This window comes from Sinohyriopsis cumingii, chromosome 1 (assembly GCF_028554795.1).
Source record: "Sinohyriopsis cumingii isolate HCF-2022 chromosome 1, ASM2855479v2, whole genome shotgun sequence".
Taxonomy (NCBI): Eukaryota; Metazoa; Mollusca; class Bivalvia; order Unionida; family Unionidae; genus Sinohyriopsis; species Sinohyriopsis cumingii.
Window position 1 is genome coordinate 164,595,844 of NC_142961.1, and position 24,156 is coordinate 164,619,999.

The 24,156-nt window shown below is 34.3% G+C and overlaps 1 protein-coding gene across 3 annotated transcripts in view; it reads right to left on the reverse strand.

The window, feature by feature from the left end:
• Nucleotides 1-1,569: 1,569 nt before the first annotated feature.
• LOC149808301 (phosphofurin acidic cluster sorting protein 2-like) overlaps nt 1,570-24,156 on the reverse strand; it is a 198,960-nt gene continuing 176,373 nt past the window's right edge. For all 3 annotated transcript variants that reach the window (XM_089975795.1, XM_089975790.1, XM_089975784.1), the window contains 2 exons: nt 16,290-16,394; nt 1,570-12,449 (listed from right to left, as the gene is read on the reverse strand). In XM_089975795.1, coding sequence (XP_089831921.1) covers nt 12,322-12,449; nt 16,290-16,394 — 233 coding nt within the window. In that variant the 3' untranslated portion in view covers nt 1,570-12,321. The remainder of the gene's footprint in view (nt 12,450-16,289; nt 16,395-24,156) is intronic.

Below are 24,156 nucleotides of genomic sequence, written 5' to 3' on the forward strand. Positions count from 1 at the left end.
TGTTTTTTGTAAGGTCCTTATCTTGCGTCTGTTATATAATGTAGCTAGCCTAAATCCGTAACATTGTATCAACGCGGAATGTGCCAAAGCAGCTGGTATGTGGCAGTCCACGAAACATGTTTTATTTATTCAGAAATAAATTTAAACAACCATAATGTAAAGAGCCTCTTACGCGAGTGTACATGATTTGTGTACAAATCAAAAGTGCTGGCGTCTGCGTCCATTGTTTGTTTACAACAGAAAGTAGTTCCTTTATGCACGTGAATGCTATATGTGTATTGTTGCGCGAGTTCAGTATCGTGTAATACTGAACGAGTCTGACAATGTAAAGTTAACTGGGAAAAAAATGAGCATATAATAAATTACATTACTGGATGAAAGGCTGGACCTTCTTGACCACTGAGCAGCCTTAAATTCCTTTGCCATTATAGCTACAACCAAACAGAGAATCTAAGTCTCTTAACCCATATTTAATATAGAGCATCATTTTAGTGATGACAGGATTCAGTGGTGCACTGTGTGATCCATTAAGTTTAAACTTAAGTTCTGCTAGCTCTAAAATAAAATATTTAAAAAAAGAAACTTTAATGAAAACAAAAGGCAAAGTGGACCTGAGAGTGCTCACCTGGGTGATATTTGCCTCAATGCCAAACATGAAAACAACTGGTCAAGAAATCTGGGTGAGTGGGATACTTTCTGTTGAAATTTCTTAGAATGCTGTTGATCCTTGGAGGTTCGAGGTTCTGCCTTGAGAACTCTTTGAATATAAAAAAATTGTCCCTGAAAAATCTTTGAGTTCTGCTAAAAACTGCTTGAATTTATCTGTGGGAATTCATAATGTTTAAAGTGAATAAAATATAAACCTTTTCAGTTATGAATAAATAACACACAAGGCTGGTAGTTACCAGATGGAGCATTGTCACTTTTGCCAGAGGAGCAGTTGTTTTCTTCAACTTTTGTATGTATTTATACAGTGATAAATAAAGTAACATATGGAGAAACTTCAATATATCCTTGAAAATGTAAAGAAGTCCTTGAACAGTTGCTTAAAAAAACAATCTCAAGGGCTGTATGAGCCATGTCCTCTAAGCAGTTTGTGAGAAGGCTTTTATATCAAGATTATTTAATGATTCCCCCCCACCCCCATTTTAGTAATGGTAGCCATATTGGATAATAGACTTCACTGAACAAATTTGTAACACCATGATAGCCTAATGCTCTCTGTAAAATCATGTGCAAATTGGTCAAGTAGTTTTTAGGATGCTGCAAATACGACAGTTATGTGAACAGTTGATGAACAATGGATGATGGACCATGTGGCCTTATGGACAAGAGAGCTAAAAGGAATAAAAAGATGACACCCTAAGACCTGCCATGTTGGTGGATAATGTGACAGCCAAGCCATATTTAGTCTTTTGTGACATTATAAAAAAGAAATGTACTGAGTTTGAATGGACATAGACTACACACAGATGTTTTAATTTTAAACTAAGCCACTCTTGTATTGTATGATTAGAAAACACAGGTGTGAATACTTTAAATGTGTTGTTAAAAACAAAAGTTAAAAACTTTTAATTAATAGATTTATTTTGGTTATCACTGTACGCATAGTAGCATTGATTAGCAAACACTGTACTAACTACTGTGTTATAAATAAACTTGTATCTTGTCCATGTCTGATGTTACTTGAAGAGCAAAACAAATTAACTGTCAAATGCTTGTCGACTTTAAATGTACAATAAGCAAACATAATACTGACTTAGTGTATTGTTTAAAAATGGCAAATGCTAAATTATAAAACTGTATCATTATCATATTGTATTGCACAAAATAAAGTTTTGGAGCATGAACTGTTACTAAGAGAAATATTTACACATCGTTGCAAAATCAATCCTTGTGCAACTTTAACAAAATACATCAAACATAGTGGAAAAATGTGAAGATAACATTTGTTTGCACAAGTTAATGGACCCACATAATATTTACAGGCACATGTATTAATCTGATTTTATGAATTAATTCCATGGACTGTATTTATATGTAAAACTATCAGGTTCAGTAACTTAAGTGCCATCATGTAAATGCAACAACAAATGATAAATGCATATAAACTTTGGAAAATTTTTGCCAACATTTGTTAATATGCATAACAACAGACATCAAATCTGAACGGGTTTTGTTCACCTTTAATGCATGAAGACTGCACTCCAAATTGTTGGCCTTTTTTTCGTTTCTTCAATGAAAAAGTGATATTATATTGAACAGCTGTTGTAAGAAGCAAGTGCCTGACCATTCAGTGAACTTTAGCAACTGACAGATCACCTACATACATTTTTTCTATTGATTTCAAGTTTTTCTTTTGAAGATGTCAATACTCTATTATACAATAAATTTCAATTGATAGTAAAATTGATAGTTAAAACTTCCTAATTGTTTACCAATTACCAATTAGTAAACCACAGCAATATAGGTATGACACATGACCTAGATTCCAACCAATAAGAGATCCACTGGTAGTTGTTGTTCTAGGGTTTAATGCCATTTTTCAGCACAAGATAGGCTATACATGGCGGCCAGTATAACTGGTGGAGGAAGAACCCAGGAAGAACCACCAACCCATGAGAAGCTACTGGCAGGCTTTCCCACGTACCCACGTTGACAGAGGTGAGATGGCAATGATCCGGAACAGTGAGCACTTTAGAACACTCAGCCACTTGGGGCCCCGATCCACTGGTAGTAGATATGTGAATCCTGGCATCCCCCCCCCTCCAAAGCAGCTTTATGTGGCTAGAATCCTTCGGCACCTACAAGTGTTTTCAAGAGTAACCCTTTCAGATGGGCAACCTTCTAACAAGACCAGTGGCTGTCATATTAGTGCAAAACTGTTAAATGTACCATCCATGAGCGGCCACATGATAGGGTTTTACAGTAGAAAACTTGTGAATATTTGTTAATTTCTAAATTCAACACACTGACATTGTTCCAACATGCCTAAAACTTTAGTCCATAGAAAGAGGTAAGTAATCTGATTATCCTAACTGATGTGTTTCTTTGATGCTAGGATTTGTTACTTTATTAATTATTGAATATTATTACCACTGATAATGCTAACCACTAGATCAATAGTATTGTTACACACAATACTGGTTGCCATAACATAGCATAAAAAGGGTATGTTGGCACAGATTATAAAAAAAGGTTGATCATGTGTCAGTCTCACCTCCTTTGTAAACATAGAGCATTTTGTGTAATAACTACAAATTACCAAAGGAATAAGTTGTACAAAGGGCAAACTGTTGTCAGAATTTTACATTTAAAAGTGAATTAAATTTAACTAAATGAAAAGAGGGAGAGTCCTTTGATCACTGCCAAAAAATTCGATGTCAGAAACATTCAAACATAATCAATTTCACATCATACAGCAGTGGGAAAAATGGAATCAATAAACATTGCCACAGCCAGAGGTCTGTGCTCTAATTTTATTGACAAGATGGTTTTCAATCACGACCAATCCATATTCAAAATTATTTTTAATAACACTGATAGTTTTCAAACTGGTTACATAATCTGCCTTTTAGTTTTAAAATAAAAAATAAAATATTTAAAAATTAGTTGCATCTTTCATACTTTATATGAAATTATTACTCACAACAGTGTGATCCCACTCTGGGAAGGCCACTCTCTTATAGCACCAATTCCTGCTGCAGAAAGGGTGGCCTTAATGGGGGTGGGGGCAGGGCACTGTAATAACAACCTGCCCAGATATTAAGATAATGGCAACACCTGTCATATCAGTTACATAATAATGTTCCCACCATGTCATGGTCATACGAAATAGACTGACCATACCAGAACCATGTTACCCTGTCATGGTCATACGAAATAGACTAAAATACTGACCATACCAGAACCATGTTACCCTGTCATGGTCATACGAAATAGACTAAAATACCAGAACCATGAGTTCTGATAACTCAACAAGTATTACTGCATGAAGCTCAAATGGAAGTTGGCTTAATTATATTTAAAATATGTCTTTTATATTTTGCAAATTATTGCCATATTTATAAATTTTCCAATGGAAATCAGGTTGCAGAGGGTTTCCAGCAAATACTGGCGCCACAAATTCCTTAAATTGCCAAAGTTTATAAATCATAATAGTAATACATCATAAGGTAAAATATATATACATTACATAAATGTAAAAACACTTTCCAATATTATGATTAACTAGACATATGGGAACACATATATAAGGAAGAACAGAGAAAAATACAAACTTTTTATGAACTTTTCCTTTGAAACCAAATTTTTTAAAACTACCTATATTAACTGAAATCAATACAAGACATGCAGAATCATCTTTATACAATAATTTTACATTTCATGATGGTTACAAATGACAAAAACAGTTTTCATGAAAAATGATACAGTGACCTCAACTGTATCCAACCTCTGTTTTCCATGCTAATAGCAAAAAAATTTGGAACACGTTTCTTTCCTCACTTAACATTATGTTCAACTGACATTGTCACACCCTGATCCTGACGTCTTACCAATTCATTTATCTGGTGTTAATCTTCCTTGACCTAATCTGATGTCTGCCCTGATATACCTTGGTGACACAGTAAAGTAATAAAGAATTGCCGACACCTGTACCTGATCAACGGTCAAGGAGAATTATATTTATCCAATAGGCAATAGTAAGACAAAGCAGACATGTCAAACAATGAACTGTATGTCTTTAAGTAAAATCTGTGTAACTGAAGATTTTTTTTAGTTAAATGGACATCATCAGAAAACACAACGATGATAACCTTAAATGTGAACTTTTCATCACATTCATATGACAAAGAACACAATCATTTGAAAGAATCAGAACTAATTACAAACAGGTATACTCATAAATAAGGCTTTTTTCTCATTTCAAGAAAATCATGATCAATCAATATTATCATGTTATCAATTGCACACCATATGACTCTACATGCACACACACAAAGAGCAAAAAGTGTACGTGCAAATTCTATATTGTGGATTTATTTATTGCATCAAAACAAGACTCAATTTTGATGTTTTATTTAGCTGAAATCCAATGCTACGATCAACAGTCAGTGCACATTTATGGTATAAATGCAAATTATTTTTTAATAATGGTATTACAAGTGCATTTGTTTATACATTATAAGAATTCCTTGAGGGGATTGAGACTCTAATGTGTGAAAAGAATTGCCAGGGCTTCACGATAAGACTATTTCTTCCTTTTCAATTCTGCCGAGTGTTGATATTCTTCATCACAAATATGTTCAAATTAACTGCTGTGGTAGACATACTGGATGTCAGATGGGCACCATTTTCAGTTAGGACCAAGCAGACATCATTAGAAATCTTTTGGTAAAAACTCGATGTCAATATGACCATCCATTATGTCCTTCCATTCTGGGGTAGCAGTGAATGCAAGATTTTAATAACATCCATAAATGATGTACAAGAGACACCATTTTCATTTAGGGCTGTTCCATTTAAACATACATTTAGGGCTGTTCCATTTAAACATATATTTAGGGCTGTTCCATTTAAACATACATTTAGGACTGTTCCATTTAAACATACATTTAGGACCGACTAGGTATTGTAAGAAGTATACTGATGAAAATCCTATGTTGAAAGAGCAAGCCATTTGGATGGAGTAGAGACAACATTATTTTTAAGATGGCCCCCATGGAGGCCATATTGAGGGAAGATTTGCATAATTTTCATGTAGGACCAACCAGACATCATAAGAACTCTGATGATGAAAAACTCCATGTGCAAATGACTATAAATTCATGAGGATTTGTGATATGGATGTCAGATCAGCAACATTTTAATTTAGGACCAAGACATCACAATAAGTCTTCTGGTGTTAATGTGTCTTAATGTTTTAAAGGAGTAACAATAATGAGACTTCCATGAAGGCTTCTATGGTGGACATACTGGATATCAGATGCATACCGTTTCCACTCAGTAAAAGCCCAATGCTGATTCTGGAGTAGTGAAAACAAATTTTCTAGCTAGCCACTGTAGTGGCTGTATCAGAGGTCTGACCAGCACATTTTTCATTAATGACCAAGTAGATATCACAAGTCTTGTAGCAACAACCCTGTGTTCATTCAATCATTCGTTCAGGAAGAATAGTGATAACAAGGCTTTTAAAATGGCAGAAGTGGCAGTCATACTGATGTGCAAGCAGCATCATTTTCATTTAGAATCAACTAGGCATTGTAAGAAGTCTTTTAATCAAATCCCCATTTTGTGAAGTAGAAATAACAAGATTTTCAAGATGGCTGCTGTGGTGGACGTATTTCATTTAGGACCAATTAGACAAAAAAAATTCTATGGTGAAAACCCCATGTTGACATGAAGTTCTGTTCAGAAGGAGTAGCAATAACAAGATTATCTCGACAGTAACCATCCTGTATGTAAGACTGGTTCCATTTTCATTTCATATGACTTTTCGTTCAGAAGGAGTAGGGATACAAAGAAAGATTGCTGTGTTGGCCATCCAAGAAGTTTGAAAGAAACAAAATGGGATAATGACTTAGATTTGAGAGGCATTGGATCCCCAAAAATTCTGAAAGAATCAAAATGGGAATGCATACCGTTAGCACAAATATTATATAACAATACAAAAGTTGATGAAAAATGGAGCATCTGGAAAATGTCAAATTTATCTTATGCTACCAACTTAAGCAAGGTCTGCCTCAGGCGATGATGAAAAACATACAGAGACAAATGCATACAAAGACTGACAGGTTTAGAACAAGAAATATTTAGATTTTGGCAAAGACCTTGCTTCAGGTCAAAATGTAAGAAAACTCATTTTCCCCATGCTGCTTTTAAACTTTAATCTTGTAATATCACATTTTTAAATAATGGACTATTGTCTTGATAATTAAATGTGTGCTTTTGATTTTACTAGTGATTTAATTTCATCTAGCAGTTTCATTACGTCTCCTCTGACATAAGGCTTCCTTTATATTTTCTTACTGTCCTTTTCTTTTTTTTAACCCTCAAAGCCAGACATGTGCAAACTATGGCCAGCTGACCAGCTCTTGCCTGCAATCTGGTTTTATTTGCTTATTTACATCACGGGGTGGGACTTTAAATCACTTATCTAGCCCACACACTGGAGGAAGCTACAAATGCCTGCTTTAAACCCTAATTTTTTCTTTATAAATCCTGATGACAGAATAGAGTATAGGTCAAAGTTATCTTCAGCCAAATTCTATCTTGAATGTCTTTCCTGCAAATCAGATGTGTCATATGAAATATATCACATCTGGGTTCATGCCAAGTGCATGAAATATCTTGTTACATAAAAATTCATCAAATTCAGGTTGATTAATATAGACTCCAATTATTCAATATAGCTGGACAACTTTTGTTGCCAAATTCTCATTTTGACAAAATATGGGCATGCCCTTTATACTGAATAGATTGCCCTTTACACTGAATTCACAAAATCTCTAGTTTTCAACAAAGTAAATGAATCTGAAGCCAAAAGTCATCTGACAAGTTGTATGACTCATTGCTAACCTAAAACCAAGTCATCTGACAAGTTATATGACTCATTGCTAACCTAAAACCAAGTCATCTGACAAGTTATATGACTCATTGCTAACCTAAAACCAAGTCATTAGACAAGTTATATGACTCATTGCTAACCTAAAACCAGGTCATCTGACAGGTTGTATGACTCATTGCTGACCTGAAACCAAAAGTCATCTGACTGGCTGTATGACTCATCGCTAACCTGAATCCAAAAGTCATCTGATCAGTAGTATGACTTGAGAATACATGTGCACAATTAACCTGCAGCTGAAGTATCAATGATACATAAAGCACAGATTTCTGACTTCAACATTATATAAATACCTTCCTTGAAATTTAACATATCTTGATGGTATATATAACTACCAGGGACAAGAAAGATAAATAAGATGCATCACTTAACACCACCACCAAGTACAGCACTAAAATATGTACAGCTAATTCTGTGCAAATGCTAATGTATTTGAGAAAATATTGAAAGATAAAACATATAAACAGTGGCAAAAAGTCCTGAGGAAGTAAAAACAAGTTCATTTTGATTTGACTTTCTAACCAAAATATGAAATGGTTACAAGAAAGGATGATGAGAAAAAAGGTACATCTGGGAAACATAAATGTGGTTACAACAAAACAACAAGTTACAAAGGTATGTGTATGTATAAAAAACAAATAGTGCTAGCTAAAGCCATGGTATAAATTGACATGAAGCCTCAGTCTGGAATTCTTCAAATTACTACATTTGACAATCTTGCAAAAAAAAGTCTAGCACATGTCAACAGCACCTTTTTTAATTACATGTATTGAACATCATGATATTTAAAAAGGTAGATGACTAGCTATGTCAAACACCAACAGGAAATATAGAACATTAAACAAACGGAGTCATCAACAATTAAAAAATATTGCAAATGACAATCTCCAAAGTCCTAAAAGTTCAAACAATTTAGAAAAACTTAAAAACGAGTTACTAATTTCATTTGTCCATCTTAGGTCATTTTACCTTAATCCTGCTAACAAGTTTATCAAATTTAATATCTCTGAGATGGAATTTGCTTACTCCTTCTAACAAGACTGAACATAAAACTTGAACACTGTTCACCATGATGCTGAAGCAGGTTAGACCCGGATATAAACTTTTGACCTACAGTGATGTTATCAGAGTTTTAATTTGAATGCAGCAACAGACGTAGAAGGTAACATTCAAAAACCTGAATGCAAAACTTGAACACTGTTGTTGCTGCCACCAAAGTGAATGTGGCTACCATAAATCACCATACTTATTCAGGTGAGAAAAAGAGAAAAAGCAACTTGACCTGGGTGTTGTTAATATAAAGCTGAATGTTAAATTAGTTTAAATCCATCAAGTCCTTCAAATATTTTTGAGACAAAATTGAAGGGTAAAGTCAAACAGCTCAGTAAAATTTTGCCAGAAGGTGAAAACGAAACTTGACTTAGGTCATCTTGATTGTAAGTCTCATACTGTTTTCAATACGTGTAATCCTTTCAGTTTTCTCAAGTGGAGGCTACTTTTTAAGTCAAACAAATCTATTAGCATTTACTCAAGAAAGGCAAATATTTAAAAAAAATATCTTGGGGTGTTTCTTAATTTTAAGCCACATACCAAATTTATTTCATTCCATGATGGACTTTTGAATAGTTCCAAGTAAAATTTTTAAGCTGGATGCAAAGTTTTAATTCAAACCGGGCCATAGCATTGTTAAATTTTGTTAGAAGAAAATCAAGTTGACCTAGATTTTCTTATGTAGGGTTAGGGTGAAAATCAAGTTGACCTAGATTTTCTTATGTAGGGTTAGGGTGAAAATCAAGTTGACCTAGATTTTCTTATGTAGGGTTAGGGTGAAAATCAAGTTGACCTAGATTTTCTTATGTAGGGTTAGGGTGAAAATCAAGTTGACCCAAGTCTTCTTGGTGTAAAGCCTTTTACCAAATTCCATTTCAATTTGTTTTGTCCTTCAAAAGTTACCAATCAGAATGGACTTCTTTAAATCCCTTTTTAGTGTCACAGCCCTGTACACTAAAATTTCTCAACCACTGAAACAAGTTCTTCATTTATATAGACCAACATGAATCAAAGCTTACTTCATGTTTAGAACATTTTCAAAATTCTTACACTTTGAAATAAGGAAACTCATCAGGAAACTGATTTATTTTCATCACTTAGATGTAAAACTATGGGCTGTAAATACCTTACCTGTAAAAATTTCATTTTTGTTGTCATCTATAGATACTTGGCATAACATAAAATAAAAAAACATTTGAATACTTCTGACAATCATAAGGTTGGTGACAGAATTTCTTTGCACTTTTGTGACTTGTACAGGTGTTATCCTCTTTGGCTTATTATCCCAACTATATTGTTGGTCATGCCTCATATTAGGCAAACTTTGATTCTCTCTCTTTATGAACACATGAATACAAATCAAAATAATGGAAGACTATAAAATAATAATTATTCCATGCATGAAGATATTGAAAAGGTTTTCAATAACACTTAATATGTAGTCTATTTATAGACTATCTGATAGTTTGATGCTAATGCCTGCCATCCATACATCATTGCTACAAAAAAAGTCTAATTCCGTGCTCTGTTTGAAATAGATGACTATTCAAATAATTTTAAAAAAACAATCGGAAATAAAAATGGATACATAGAATACAATATGCTGTTAAGACTAGAAATTTCATGTATGTGAAACTGTACACATGTAATCTTGACTAACTGAAGATTTGCCATGTATTCACAAAATTCGGCAGCTTGTTTTCTCACATAATGCTGATAAGAATATATTCGTGATATTGACAATGACAATGACAATGACAAAAAAAAAAACTGATGCGATAAAAGGAACATTCAATTCCTTTTCTATCATTACTTGCCAGTTAATAATACTGCCAAAAGGTCAAGGTCAAAATACAATTATTACTTTTATAATATATTCCTTAATTTCTGACTTCCAATTATTTGAATGCCAATTATTTTAATTCAAGTAATCTAGGGAAAATATACTTATTGAAACCATACAAATCTGACAAGATGAGCAATTCATAAGCATTACTTTTTAGAAGGATTTATCTCCCTTGGAAATAGATTTAATATCTTTTTGGTCAACCTTTCTTAGCACCATTACAAACAGGAATATCAGTTTCTATCTATCTATCTGGGCCATAGAAATATATTTTATCTTGCATGTATTATTGGTTACAAATTTACAATCTTTATGGCATTTATTTTGCCTCAAAGTACTTGGAAACAGTGGATTGGTCATGGAATAAATTTTATCTATTTATTTTTTACAATAGAATGACCCCATCATTTCAGACAGTGAATTCAAAGAAAGAAATTTTAGGAAAACCCAAAAAATCATAGAAAAACTTTCTACTAAGAAAGTGATGTAATGTTACAGATAATTTATTAGACCATTCCAGAAAAGACCCCCCATTTTCATCATGCAAATTTATAAGCCATCCAAAAAAAGAGACTGCCTTTTCATCATGCCTGCCTGAGAGTAACCAACTTTAACATTGTAGTTAATCTAAGAATCATTACCAATGACCTTGATCTTGGGTACAGACGTAGAGAGATATATATGTATGTACTGGCAAGCAGACCTGTATGGCAAAATCACTATAATGGGCTTCCACCATGGCAAACTTGACAAAAATTAATCAAGTTCATATGAATGTTATTTACATTTGATTCTTGAATAATTCATTGTCCCATCTGAACATCAGTAAGATTTTAAATACTCACTGAATTAAACTAGGATTCCATTTTATGGAACAGCTGGTATCTAAAATTTAAAATATGACTAAAGTTTTGTCAATTCTGCACAGCTACTTGCCAAAAATACATTCTAAAATCATTATGAAAAATATCTGCCATGAACACACGAGTTAAAATCCTAAAGGGGATTGAAAATATTAAAAACTCTAACACAAGGAAAAGTAACAAGACTCCCATTTATATTTAAACAAAAATTAATAAGCTATCACAAGACAATTCATAAAAAGAAACAACTTCAGATTTCACAGATTTAGAACCCTCAAGGAAAAGTAACAAGTACAAAAAAAAATAATTCAACTGTTTCACTTCCAAAATGCAATGCTACTTGAATAAAAAATAAGTTTGGTTCATGTTCTAGAGTGAAAGACCCGATTAATGTTTCTTTTAAGAAACAAGCTGGTTTACTTACCTATGGTAAGGAAACAATGGATTTTTAGTGAAAGTACCATTCTAAATACAAGAAAGCATGTCTAATTCTCTACAGACATCAAAAAAATATTTCAATAAATCGCTGATGAATTCTATTTATACTCAATCTGTTGAGCTGATACTCAATCTGTCAAGCTTACTATTATTTTAAATCCACAAAGCTTTCTCAAAATCATTAGCAGAATCCTATAGTTTGCCTATTCCTTACAAAATTAATAGTAGGTTACAAAGGTAAGAGATTTGTTATTATTGATTTCCTTTCCTTTTTCTAAGACAATCTACTACAAGTGCTGGTGTAAAAAAAAGAACAAAAAACAACAAACAACTAAACTGGTCTTAGAGCCAACAAATTGTATGTGAAAGAATTTGGGAATTGGTTTACTTTAAATCCCCCATCAGCATTAAACATCTAAGCTGGAATACTGACAATGGAAATATCTGGTAATAGTGTAATAAAATAAAAAATCATAATGTTTTTGTTATTTTAACTCAAGTCAAGTAATGCTGAAGACTGGATCATGGTGACTAAAGACTGCAACTGGAAACTGCTTCATGTGTGTCTGCCACTGAGATGACAGCTGGAAAAACTTGACCCCTGTCCATTCCACTCCATCCACAACCACTGCAAGCAACAAGAACAATATGTTTTGAGCTTTTTGGTAATAAATGCTGTATCAATATTGTAATCCAACTGCCAGTGTTAGATGAAGCCTAATGCCTGATAATGAGTACAATGTTCTTATTTATAAAGGTTTACTTTAGTCAGAAAAATTCAATGACTGGAACATCATGTGTATCATCAGATGTTGGAAGTGATTACTATTATTAAATTGTAAGCATGAGTAGTCTGCATACAAATTCTATGGCAAGGCTTGGAAAATTTCAAAATTAATATGACATTCTGTGATCAGGTTAGGAAAACTTCAAAATTAATATGACATTATGTGGTCAGGCTAAGAAAACTGCGAATTTAATATGATATCCTGTGGCCAGGCTAAGAAAACTGCAAAATTAATTATGAAATGCTGTGGTCAGACTAGGAAAACTGCAAAATTAATATGAAATGCTGTGGTCAGGCTAGGAAAACTGCAAAATTAATGACATCCTGTGGTCAGACTAGGAAAACTGCAAAATTAATATGACATGCTGTGATGAGACTAAAATTAATATGACATCCTGTGGTCAAATTGGAAAACTGCAAAATTAAATGACATCCTGTGGTCAGACTAGGAAAACTGCAAAATTAATATGACATGCTGTGGTCAGACTAGGAAAACTGCAAAATTAATATGACATCCTGTAGTCAGATTGGAAAACTGCAAAATAATGACATCCTGTGGTCAGACTAGGAAAACTACAAAATTAATATGACATCCTGTGGTGATTGGAAAACTGCAAAATGAATGACATCCTGTGGTCAGACTTGGACAACTGCAAAATCAATATGATATCCTGAATTCTTACTGACAGTGTGAACCTATAGTATTCTCACAACATCCTGTTTGCTTGCCCCCCCCCCCCCGATTTTAAAAACAGAAAGCATCAAGGATATAAAAAATGCACAAAACAGTCATTCCATTCACTGACTTATAATTTATAATCTGATTGTCCCAAACATAAAATGTCAACTTGTTGGTGTTTCGAATCAAATGAGAGTTTCTTTAGTAGCAGTCACCATATCTGCTTGGGCCAGTCTATGTTTTCAAGCAACAGATGTGATGTAGTTCATTGTCTTTGAAGGTCTCAATCATTTCATAAAGTTTGGATTTATGTCTCTTTGAACACATGTGTACAAGAGTTTCTCCTATTTTTTGTTGTTCAATTTATTTTAGAAATATTAAAACCAGACACTGCAAACATGAAAACACAGTTTTAATGAAATAGTATATTCTATTAACAAGAAATGGTCAGTAAGCAGTCTGTTTGCTTGTTGACATCAAGAGCTTCTGTTCACATTGAAACACCAATAATTCAACAGTATTATGGACCTTGGAAACAATCAGGTTAAAATTATAAATCAATGAATCAAGTGGCTGTTTTGTACATTTTATATATCCTTTATGCTTATTGTTTTCAAAATTGGTAGTGCAGTACAAATGGGAGTACTAGTGTGCTTGATCAAATGAATTATAGTGAATATCAGAAGATTAATACAGCTCAACTGGAAAATTTATTTTCCGTGCATACATCAGTCAGCCTGTAGCTACATTTGGAATTTTACATGCATATAATTTTCACAATTATCCTATGTAGCATCACCTTATTGCCAAGGTATTATGACAAGAACCAAATATCATCTTATTGCCAAGGTATTATGACAAGAACCAAATATCATCTTATTGCCAAGGTATTATGACAAGAACCAAATATCATCTTACAATTTAGACATTATTATCTTGCAATCCTATGTAATCGGATGAAATTAATATGACAGTGCAAACCTTTATAAATTGATCAAAACCTTTCCCAAATTAAAAAGCAGATACCAACCACCATTAAATAATATCACAGTGATTTAATCTGAACTTCTGGTTCTAGCACTTATCATATACATATCAAGTTATGTGACACTAACTGTATTTGATGCAAGATTGACTTCCAGGCAGATGATCTCCAAAAAAGATATCATCAATGCATAAGCAACACTGCTTTAAAATCCTGCCAAAAGGATATGGTCAAGGTAAATAAAATAACATCATGAGAAATTATTATATGCTCAAACTATTGTTACTAGTTTGTGTCAAGTAACCAATTAACATTATTTCGTGTAAAATTTACAATAACTGCTAATGTCATTGCATGAACTAAACTTGAATGAATTTTTCAAATTCAGGATAACATTTCTCCAATTCACAAACTAGCAATGTGCATACTGTATAGATATGTTGGCATTTATGTAAGTAACATTTCAGAAGTTCTGTGTCCTTAGTCACAAAACTTAACTCATGCTAAATTTAACAAGAGTATCTCAAACGGACTGATGCTCTACTGACCAAAAAGAATGTCCAGGAATTCAAGGTAAGACCATTTCTTCCTTTTAATTGCCAAGTGCTGAAGCCATCTCAAATATTCTTCAGCAATAACAGGATTTTCAAAGTAGCTGCTGTGGATGTCAGACTGGCACATTAGGAGCAATAAGACATCATTTAGATTTTTGGTTAAGACCATTATGAACAGCTACACATGGTGGCCAGTCTATCTCATGGTAGAAGAATCTAGGAAGAACTATCAATCAACAGGAAGCTACTGACAATTTTTCTCACATACCAATGTTGCTTGTTCCAAGACTTGAACTCATGTGGACAGAAATGAAGTAAAGGTGAGTCCCTTAAACAGAAATGAGGTAAAGGTGAGTCCCTTAGACAGAAATGAGGTAAAGGTGAGTCCCTTAGACAGAAATGAGGTAAAGGTGAGTCACTTGGACAGAAATGAGGTAAAGGTGAGCCCCTTAGACAGAAATGAGGTAAAGGTGAGTCCCTTAGACTACTTTGTCAGCCCCGATATCATTTAATACCAATCAGACAACATAAAAAGTTTTTCAGTGAAAACCCCATGCTGGTATTACCATTCATTTAGATGTGGTGAAAACAAGATTCATGTTGATATGACAACCTATTTGGGATCAGTAACAATAATAAGACTGGGAAGGTTTTCACTGTGGTGGCCATATTGGAAGTGCAAGAAGCACCCTTTTAATTTATGACCAACTGGACATCACAAAAAGTATTCTGGTGAAAATCCCATGGCAATATTGTTTTTCATTCAAAAGGAACATCGATAACAAGATTTTAAAGATCACTGCTTTTGTGGACATATTGGACATCAGATCAATACATTTTCATTTAGGACTAGACATATAAGAAGTTTTTATGTAAAAAAAAACCCATGTTGAAAAACAAACCATTCAGAAAAAGGAACAACAAGCTTTTAAAGATGGTTGGTGTTGTGCCCATACTGGATTTCAAATTAGCACCAATTTCATTTAGGACCTACTAAATATCATAAGTCTTCTAGTGAAAAGCCGATGTTGTTCATTAGGGAAGCAGCTATAACAAATGTTTCATGATGGCCACTGCGGTGACCATATTGGATGCCAAATCAGCACCATTTTCATTAAGGACCAACAAGACAATCCTCCAAATAGTTTATTGAAAGCAGTGATAAACTTATGCTAACAAATGGGTGATGGACCAGTAGACCTAAAACATGTTTACCTGCTATAACTTTTCTCAAAGTGTAGCTGGAATCAAAGAAATTACAACATCATCTTATTCTTTGTATCTCCTCATATATGGTCAATTTTTCTGTCATCGACAGACTCTATGCAGGATTTTCATTTTCCTGCATTGTGTCTGAGTTCAAGTATTGTGCTAAAACTGTTATATAACTATAAGCCCAGTTGTCTCATTAAACCAAATATTTTATGTAAATGAAAACCAGATGATTCAATGCATGTACTTACCTTTCAAAGAATAGTTTTGGCTTTTAGAGGTACATATGAGCCTGCTGATGCCATCTATCACCTGACTTTTTGATTCTACCTCCTTTGGTTTTTTCCCTAATCGTACTGCAAATGAAATCAAAGAAATCATGTCAACATGAAAATATTTATTGAAACTCATATTGAATTATGCTGAACAACTTGAAGTTTATAATGCTGGTATATTATTACAACTCCGTAGTCTTCAACTAAGTAATAGCGAAGAGCAATCCAACAAGTTTTGTAAAATTAAACAAATGATTTATTTCCCTAGAATACAAAGTGAAAAATATAAAAAGAACTTAGGTATGGCATTAAATACCAAATAATGCAGGCATTTCTAACACAAGTAATAATGATTAAAGTTCTGAATAAACTTCAGTGGTATTCCAAAATTAATCCAATGCTAAACTGCTGATGTGCCTGTTGTGGCCTGTGTCATAGTGATGTGCCAGCAGTCTTTTGTTGAATAATACTATCCAAGAATATGTCCTTATTTATATCTCACTATAAAGCCAAGTCTCTCTTATGTCATTTTTGAGCACTTTGTATTTCCAGAGAAGATTAACTTTAAATAAATAATTTGAACAAACAAATTCCGGCCTAAATGAAATACTGGACACAACAATAATACAATTGAATTTGCTCAGATCTTACAGCAAGAATGAGTAATTTCTAGATAAACAACATTATAAAGTATTTTACTTTACCTCAGGTCACAATTAGCATATTCAAAACAAACTCCATTACCTAATGGAAAATTTCATTCTGGTAGGTTTCAAATGTTTACAAGACAAAATCTTAGTTATAATTAGAAGGTTTGTTGCTAAAATTATAATACAAAATGTGGAAGGCAACAGGTAGACCATGCATTTCAAGGGGAATTTCTAATGTTCTGGACTCAGACTGAGATAAACATGTTGTTAACAAAACCAAAAGTTAATGATTCAGATCAGATAGAAAATAAACTTAAATTTGACCAAGTATAAATTAACATCCAAAGTATAAAACGAAAAACAAATGTAACAAACAATGCAAATTCAATATACATAACAAATTACTGTGTTCAGCTGAATCACTTAAAGTTCATAACTCAAGTATATACTGTTATCTTCTTATTCAGATGATTTACATACATCATCCATCTCTCTTAACACATCTGTTTTGAAAATTATGAACCAAAGGCATGAGATACACTATCTGCTGAGCCCAACATTTATTTAGCTAAGTAAAACACTTTTTCATTGAGGTTAATCTAGGCATATGGATATGCACTCTAAAGCCAAAGTGATCACTCTCTCATACTTCCACCTTGGCAGGGATCACATTAAACAAGGGTACCTCAAAGGGACTGACACTCTATTGTCCTCAAAAATTGCCAGGAATTTAAGATAAGATCATTTCTTCTTTTAACTGACACATTTTAAAACCATACCTGACATTCATGTCTGATCAGATTTTGAAATTTACTATTGTGGCAGCCATTATAAAATGCAGGATCTGCACCATTCTCATTTAGGACCAACCAGATACACCTCACTCTTGATAACTTGTGTTCAAAAACACAGAATGTGCTATAAGCTATGGTGCGAGTTACTGAGGGACCCATACAAAATAAAAAGGAATTGTTGTCTACAGGGTACAGATTATACAAGGACTGATATATGCAGAGTAAAAAGTATATGGGCATTGTTGTATGCAAGGTAAATAGTATACAGGCATTGTTGTCTACAGTGTAAAATGTATACACAAGTTGTCTACAGGTAAATATTATATAGGCATTGTTGTCTACAGGGTAGACTGCATACAGGTTTTGTTGTCTGCAGTTAAATAGTATACAGGCATTGTGGTCTGCAAGGTAAATAGTATAGAGGCATTGTTGTCTGAAGGGTATATAATATACAGACATAGTTGTCTACAGTGTAAAATGCATACAGGTATTGTTGTCCGCAGTGTAAATAGTATACAGGCATTGTTTTATGCAAGGTAAATAGTATACAGTCATTGATGTTTGCAGGGCAAATAGTAAACACAGCAATAACTTGCTTTAATAATACTTTCCATAACCCATGCTAGCGAAAAATTTGCACTCACAGTGAATACATTTTCTAATAATGATTTTTATTTGTGAGATATTTTCATATTGTTAACCTGGATATAACACACTCTTGGTTATTTTACAACTTACACCATCTCATACATGAAGGGCAGTTGCAATCGGTTGGAATTCTCTCTCTCTCTTTTGTGATTTTGCTGTATCCAGCGTTCAGTCTCATAACATGCTCAAACGATTGAGGGCAACTAAACAAGATTAATTTCTCTATATTCACATCAATGAAGAATGTGTCATATGTCACCTGACATAAACGATGTGCACTACGGATTCAAATGCTACATATATGGAGTCCATGGATATAATTTTGTCTTCAATAAATTGCTCATGAACAACAAAAAAGAGGAATAAATGATAACAGTAAAAGATAAGTTTCTTTCATTTTCTTATCAAATTAGTTTATTTGCCTGTCCTTGGATGGGATTTTCAAAAATTAAAAAAAAAATTGGGATTAGTGAATTAAAAAGAATTTGAACACAAAAATACAACAAAAAAAACTTTTAAAAAAATTTGGCATGCCACTAGTATTTTGATCTCTTGTTTGGCAGCTGAGACACACAGAAAGACAAACGGAGGTGTTTTTAAGTATTTTATTTATGTATTTTATTGTAATAATGCAGTGTTGTGTGGGGGCCCTGCAAAATCAACACAATTTATTTGGTTTCTTAAGTCTCAGTTCAAATCACTTAGGTGAATACAAGTTTCATCATAAAATCTGGGTCAGGAAATTTTTTATTTTATTTTATCATGTCCCAAGATATATGGTAAATATAGTACTCAGTTGGCTTGGTTTCCTTTCTATCTCTGATCAAATCTGTGAATGATTTAAGCTAATTTAAGATAGCATAACTATATTGTTTACATAACAGTATTCATATCAGCATTCAATTGATCAAATGAAATGAGTTAACCTGACACATGACCACTAGCTCTTACACAGGAAGGTTTAACAAGCCTTTTAACATTCTTTTATTCCACCCGCTTTTTTTAATTAATAGGATAATATAGAGCAGGCCAGCTTTATATTGCAACAAATACTTCTACAAGATGGAGATCAAAACATAATCAGCACTTAATTGGGTGGTTCTCACAGAAACCCTCACAGATGTATGCTGTAATAGATTTACATTTTTCATGTTTGAATACAAGATGGTATTTTGCATTCATGATGTATACACACACTATAAACTGAATTATAAGCTAGAACTAAAACATGAATTTCACTTTGCAAAACTGGTTTGATTGATATTTACAAATGCACTGCCACCAGTGGACTTTAGTGACATTTTCTTTGATAGAAATAATTTCATAAATTATTTGTTATTTAAAGTGTATTGAGAATACAGTTTGGAAAGAAAGTTAATAAAATAATAAATAAAACAAATGAAAAGTGGTGAATTTCATGATGTTGATTTAAATTTCAGGGTTCTCAACACCATTATGTTCAATAAACAGTGATATATTATGGCTTCAATTACCAGCTTTGATCATAATTTTCTTCAAATTAAAAAAATTTGCGACCAATTCTGGAGTATTTTCTATTTTTTTAAAATGGAATCCACAGCTGACCCCATATTATTAGTGGATTCATGATTTATCTAGGTGTGAGTTATCAAGGAAGTGGTGCATCCAATTAAGTCTTTCACTAAAAACCCTATATGTCAACATGACCATCTTTTTTGAAGTAACAGTAACAAGAAGATTTCAAGACGAGTACTATGGTGGTCATCCTGAGTATCAGATCAGCACCATTTTCATTCAGGATATCGTTATACTGGAGCAAGCCCCTTGTATATATGACTTTTCGTTTAGAAGAGTGGCAATAATTTTAAAAAATCATTATGGTTACCATTGTGTCCATACTGTGTATAAGATTGGAACCAGTTTAATTTAGTAACAAACAGTATCATAGGACGTCTTCTTGAGAAAACCCAATTCAATATGACTTTCCATCTAGAAGTATTTCAAGATAGCCATCATAGTGGCCATATGGATAGCAGATCAGCACAATTTTTATTGAAGACCAACTAGACACCATAGAAGTCTTCCAAAGAAAACCCCATGCTGGTGCAACTTTCAGTTCAAAGTAGCAATCGCAAGATTTGAAATGACTGCCGTGGTGGCCATAATGAACATCTGGATTGAACCATTTTAATTTAAGACTAACAAGGGATCATATAAAGTCTTCTGGTTTAATGAAGATTTTTTTGTGGGGGCAAAACTAACTTTAATCATGCAATACTGACCAATGGCTATTACATGGCTGATTACTTTTTTGTGTTGGAAAATCTTGTCCATTTGATGTGAATACATCCCCCAGAGTAAAGAAATGTCAATAAGACATAAATGCACTCATGAACCTGCTGTACCTGTGCAGAAACAGTCATCTTTTTCATAGACGACAGTACACAAGGACAACATAGTGGGGTGGGAGGATGTCATTTGGTAACAGTGATAGGTAAATACCGCATAATTAAAATTAGTTTTACCCCCCCCCCAAAAAAAACTACATTTTAATAGCAGCAATATGTTACACATTGCTATTTTGTAGCTGAATTTGTCAGTTAGGCGGGTAAGTTGATGTTTTTAAAACAACAGTAAAAAATTGGAAGTCCTAACCATTAGAGGGTAAGATATAATTTAAAATTGTTGGTGTCTCTTAGGACAACATGTTGGGACAACTATGGGCCACAGTACTAATGAGTGGAGGTAGAAGGGGGGGCAAGGTAGTATGGGAATCCCCAAGGAAGAGTGAATGAGATAGGTCCAAGAGGAAGTGACAGTTCAAACCTCATGTGCTTCATTAAGATTGAAACAGCTGATGCGGCTATCAAAGGTAACTGAATTTTGGCTAAAATTCCTGGTTGACAAAGGAGAGAAACACATTTGTAATTCCCACTAAACTGGAGACAACCTGTATCTACAGATAAGGCATGAATCTCGCTGCATATTCTTGCACATTCTATTGCAAGTAAAACCAGTTTAAATATGAGTTCCTGAAAGGAGGCCTCACTCAATGGTTCAAAGACCATAAAATATAAGAAAGATTCCATCTAGGCATAAGAGAGATTGAAACTGGTCACAGTGGCTTAAAATACTTAACAAGATCAGCAACATCATGAAATCTTTTGTTCTCAAAACAGGAACAAAAAGGATGTCAGCATCAGAATTTACAGAGGGACAGCTAGGATCAACATGTAACCAAATGCACCAATTGCAGAAGATTCTCCACCTGGCATCACAGCACCTTGGATGGAGATGCTCTCCTGCCTTAAATGATGCAGACGCAGGGTACAGAAAGAGATTCCAAATGGCAGAACCCCAAACTAAAATAACTTCCTGGTCTAAGCAAACTGTAGGTATTTGTGGTGCTATGGAAATATCAGGATGTGTAAATAGGCATCATGAATATTGATGCAGACTGCCCAATCTGATGGATGAAGAGCATTCCAGATTGAGGATATACTCTCCATCCTGAAAGGTTCCTCAAGAATAATAAAGGTTTCAAGGACAGAGATGGATTATAATGCGAGACTTTCTGCCATTTTGATTAACAAGGAAAATTTGGGAATATGTGAGCCTGAGAGGAGGTGTCTACCATAAACTCTTGTTGGAGTCAACAAGGATGGAGAGGACATCATCATTAACTAGTATACTCTGAATTGGGGATTTGTTGGGCATCCAAGAGGGCACATTGTGCTATTTTCCATAATTCAATGTGGTTTGGAGTGGCAAGACAGGATTGTCTCTTTGCCCAAGATGATGTAAAACCTCTAGCCTTCTGATTCAATTTGACTTGGTGAGATGGTGATGGCAGGACATGAGCTGCATCATCACCTTAACTGTCTGGAAGGAGTCCAGTAACCCTAGGTGAGGCAGAGAGGACTAATGACCTTTGAGTAACAATCAGAGAATACTTTATCCTGAACGTACTCATTGCCCAGGAAGGTGCAGTGCTAATCATTCCCATATGAGGGGTGCAACATGCTACCTTTAAAACATTTAGAGTGGTGCACCACCTACTGTGTGGGTGGAGACAAGTTTCTCCTCCCACTGGAGATGTGCTGTGTATCCCCTCAACAATGGGATGGAGCACAACACTTGTGCAGTGGTCCACCTGGAAGGAGCAACATGCTTATGTGGTGCTCCACCTCCCTAACAGGAAGAAGCAGCATTGTGATCCACTTCCCTAATGAGAGGGCACAACACATTACTTGCAGCAAGAGGTGAGTAGTGACCATATCCCTCTCAGGAGGGGGCAACACGCTACCTTGAACATGAAGAATGTTCAATATCTCATCCGTTGGGGGGGGGGGAGGGAATGTGACTGACTCCTCAAACATTCAGTCCCGCCTTCAGAAGGGCCCTCAAATGGCACAGAATCAGGTGGTCCCATGAACTCTTGGAACCCTGGAGTGCTCATCCAAGCTGACAATTCTTCTTACAGTGCAAAAAGTACAATAATTCTTATACGGGTGCTTTGAGCATGTGAGACTGTCCGGGTGAATGTCCAAAGGGCCTTTCTTGAGGCCACACTTCCACTTCTCAACACTGGTCTGAAATAAATTTTCTATCTGAAAGAGAACAATAATAAAAACAGTACTGTATCATTTATTCCACAGGTGTGGTGGATGCACAAGTTCATTTATGTTTTATTGACAACTTTCTACTCCGTGGGAGGATGTATTCACCTTGAACAGACAAGATTTTTCAACATGAACATGTAATAACATAACATAATATTAATGGGTTTTGTATTATTGCTATTAAAAAGCCCATGCCAATATTACTTTTCATTCATGAGAGTGATAACAAAATTTTCAAAATGGCTACCATGGTGGCCATGTTGGATGTCAGATCACCATTTTCACTGAGGACCAACCAGACTTCAAAAAAGTCTTTTAATCCCATCTTGATAAGACCATCCATTCAGAAGAAGTAGTGATAACAAGATTTTAAAGATGGATGCTGCAATGGCCATACCATATGTCTGTGCATCACCATTTTCATTTAGGATAAACTAGAACCTGGGATGATATAGTTGTTGTTTTGGGTTTACTACCATTTTTCAGCACAGGTTATTCACAATGGCTGGTATATCTAGTTGAGGAATAACCATGATAAATCCCTGGAACAACCACTTACCCATGGAAAGCTGTTGGCAAGCTTTCTCACGTACCCATGCTGGCCAGGTCTGAGATGTGAACCCATACAGGCATGGGTGAGATGTAGGTGATCTATAAAGTCGAATGCCTGAGACCACCTGGCCATTCAGGTCCCAAGACCTTGGATGAACATGATGTGTAATGTTTCATTGCAATCCTCCAAGTAGTTTTAGAGGATCAGTGATAACAAACTTGAATTTATGGATAAATGAAGATCTGACAATGGACCATCCAATTAGCTTTTCTGGTCTATGTAAGTAGAGCTTAAAAACCCCCACCAAAACCTTTAAAAAAGAAACCCATTATTGAAGTAAAATATGCAACTGCTGAGGGTTCAGATCAACTGACAAGGTCCATAAGTCACTGACTCAGCCTGCTGTAGCTAGAATGACTAGGAAACAGGTAAAGAGGTTAGTCAATAAATTCTAGACATATGTTAGAAATGTAATGCATTTGAAATAGAAAATACAGAATTGAATCTGCAAACAGTAACTGGATGTTTGAACACACTGATGTGCAATAATCACTTACATTTAGTTTTCCTCTTATTTCAGTAATGTAAAAGATCATG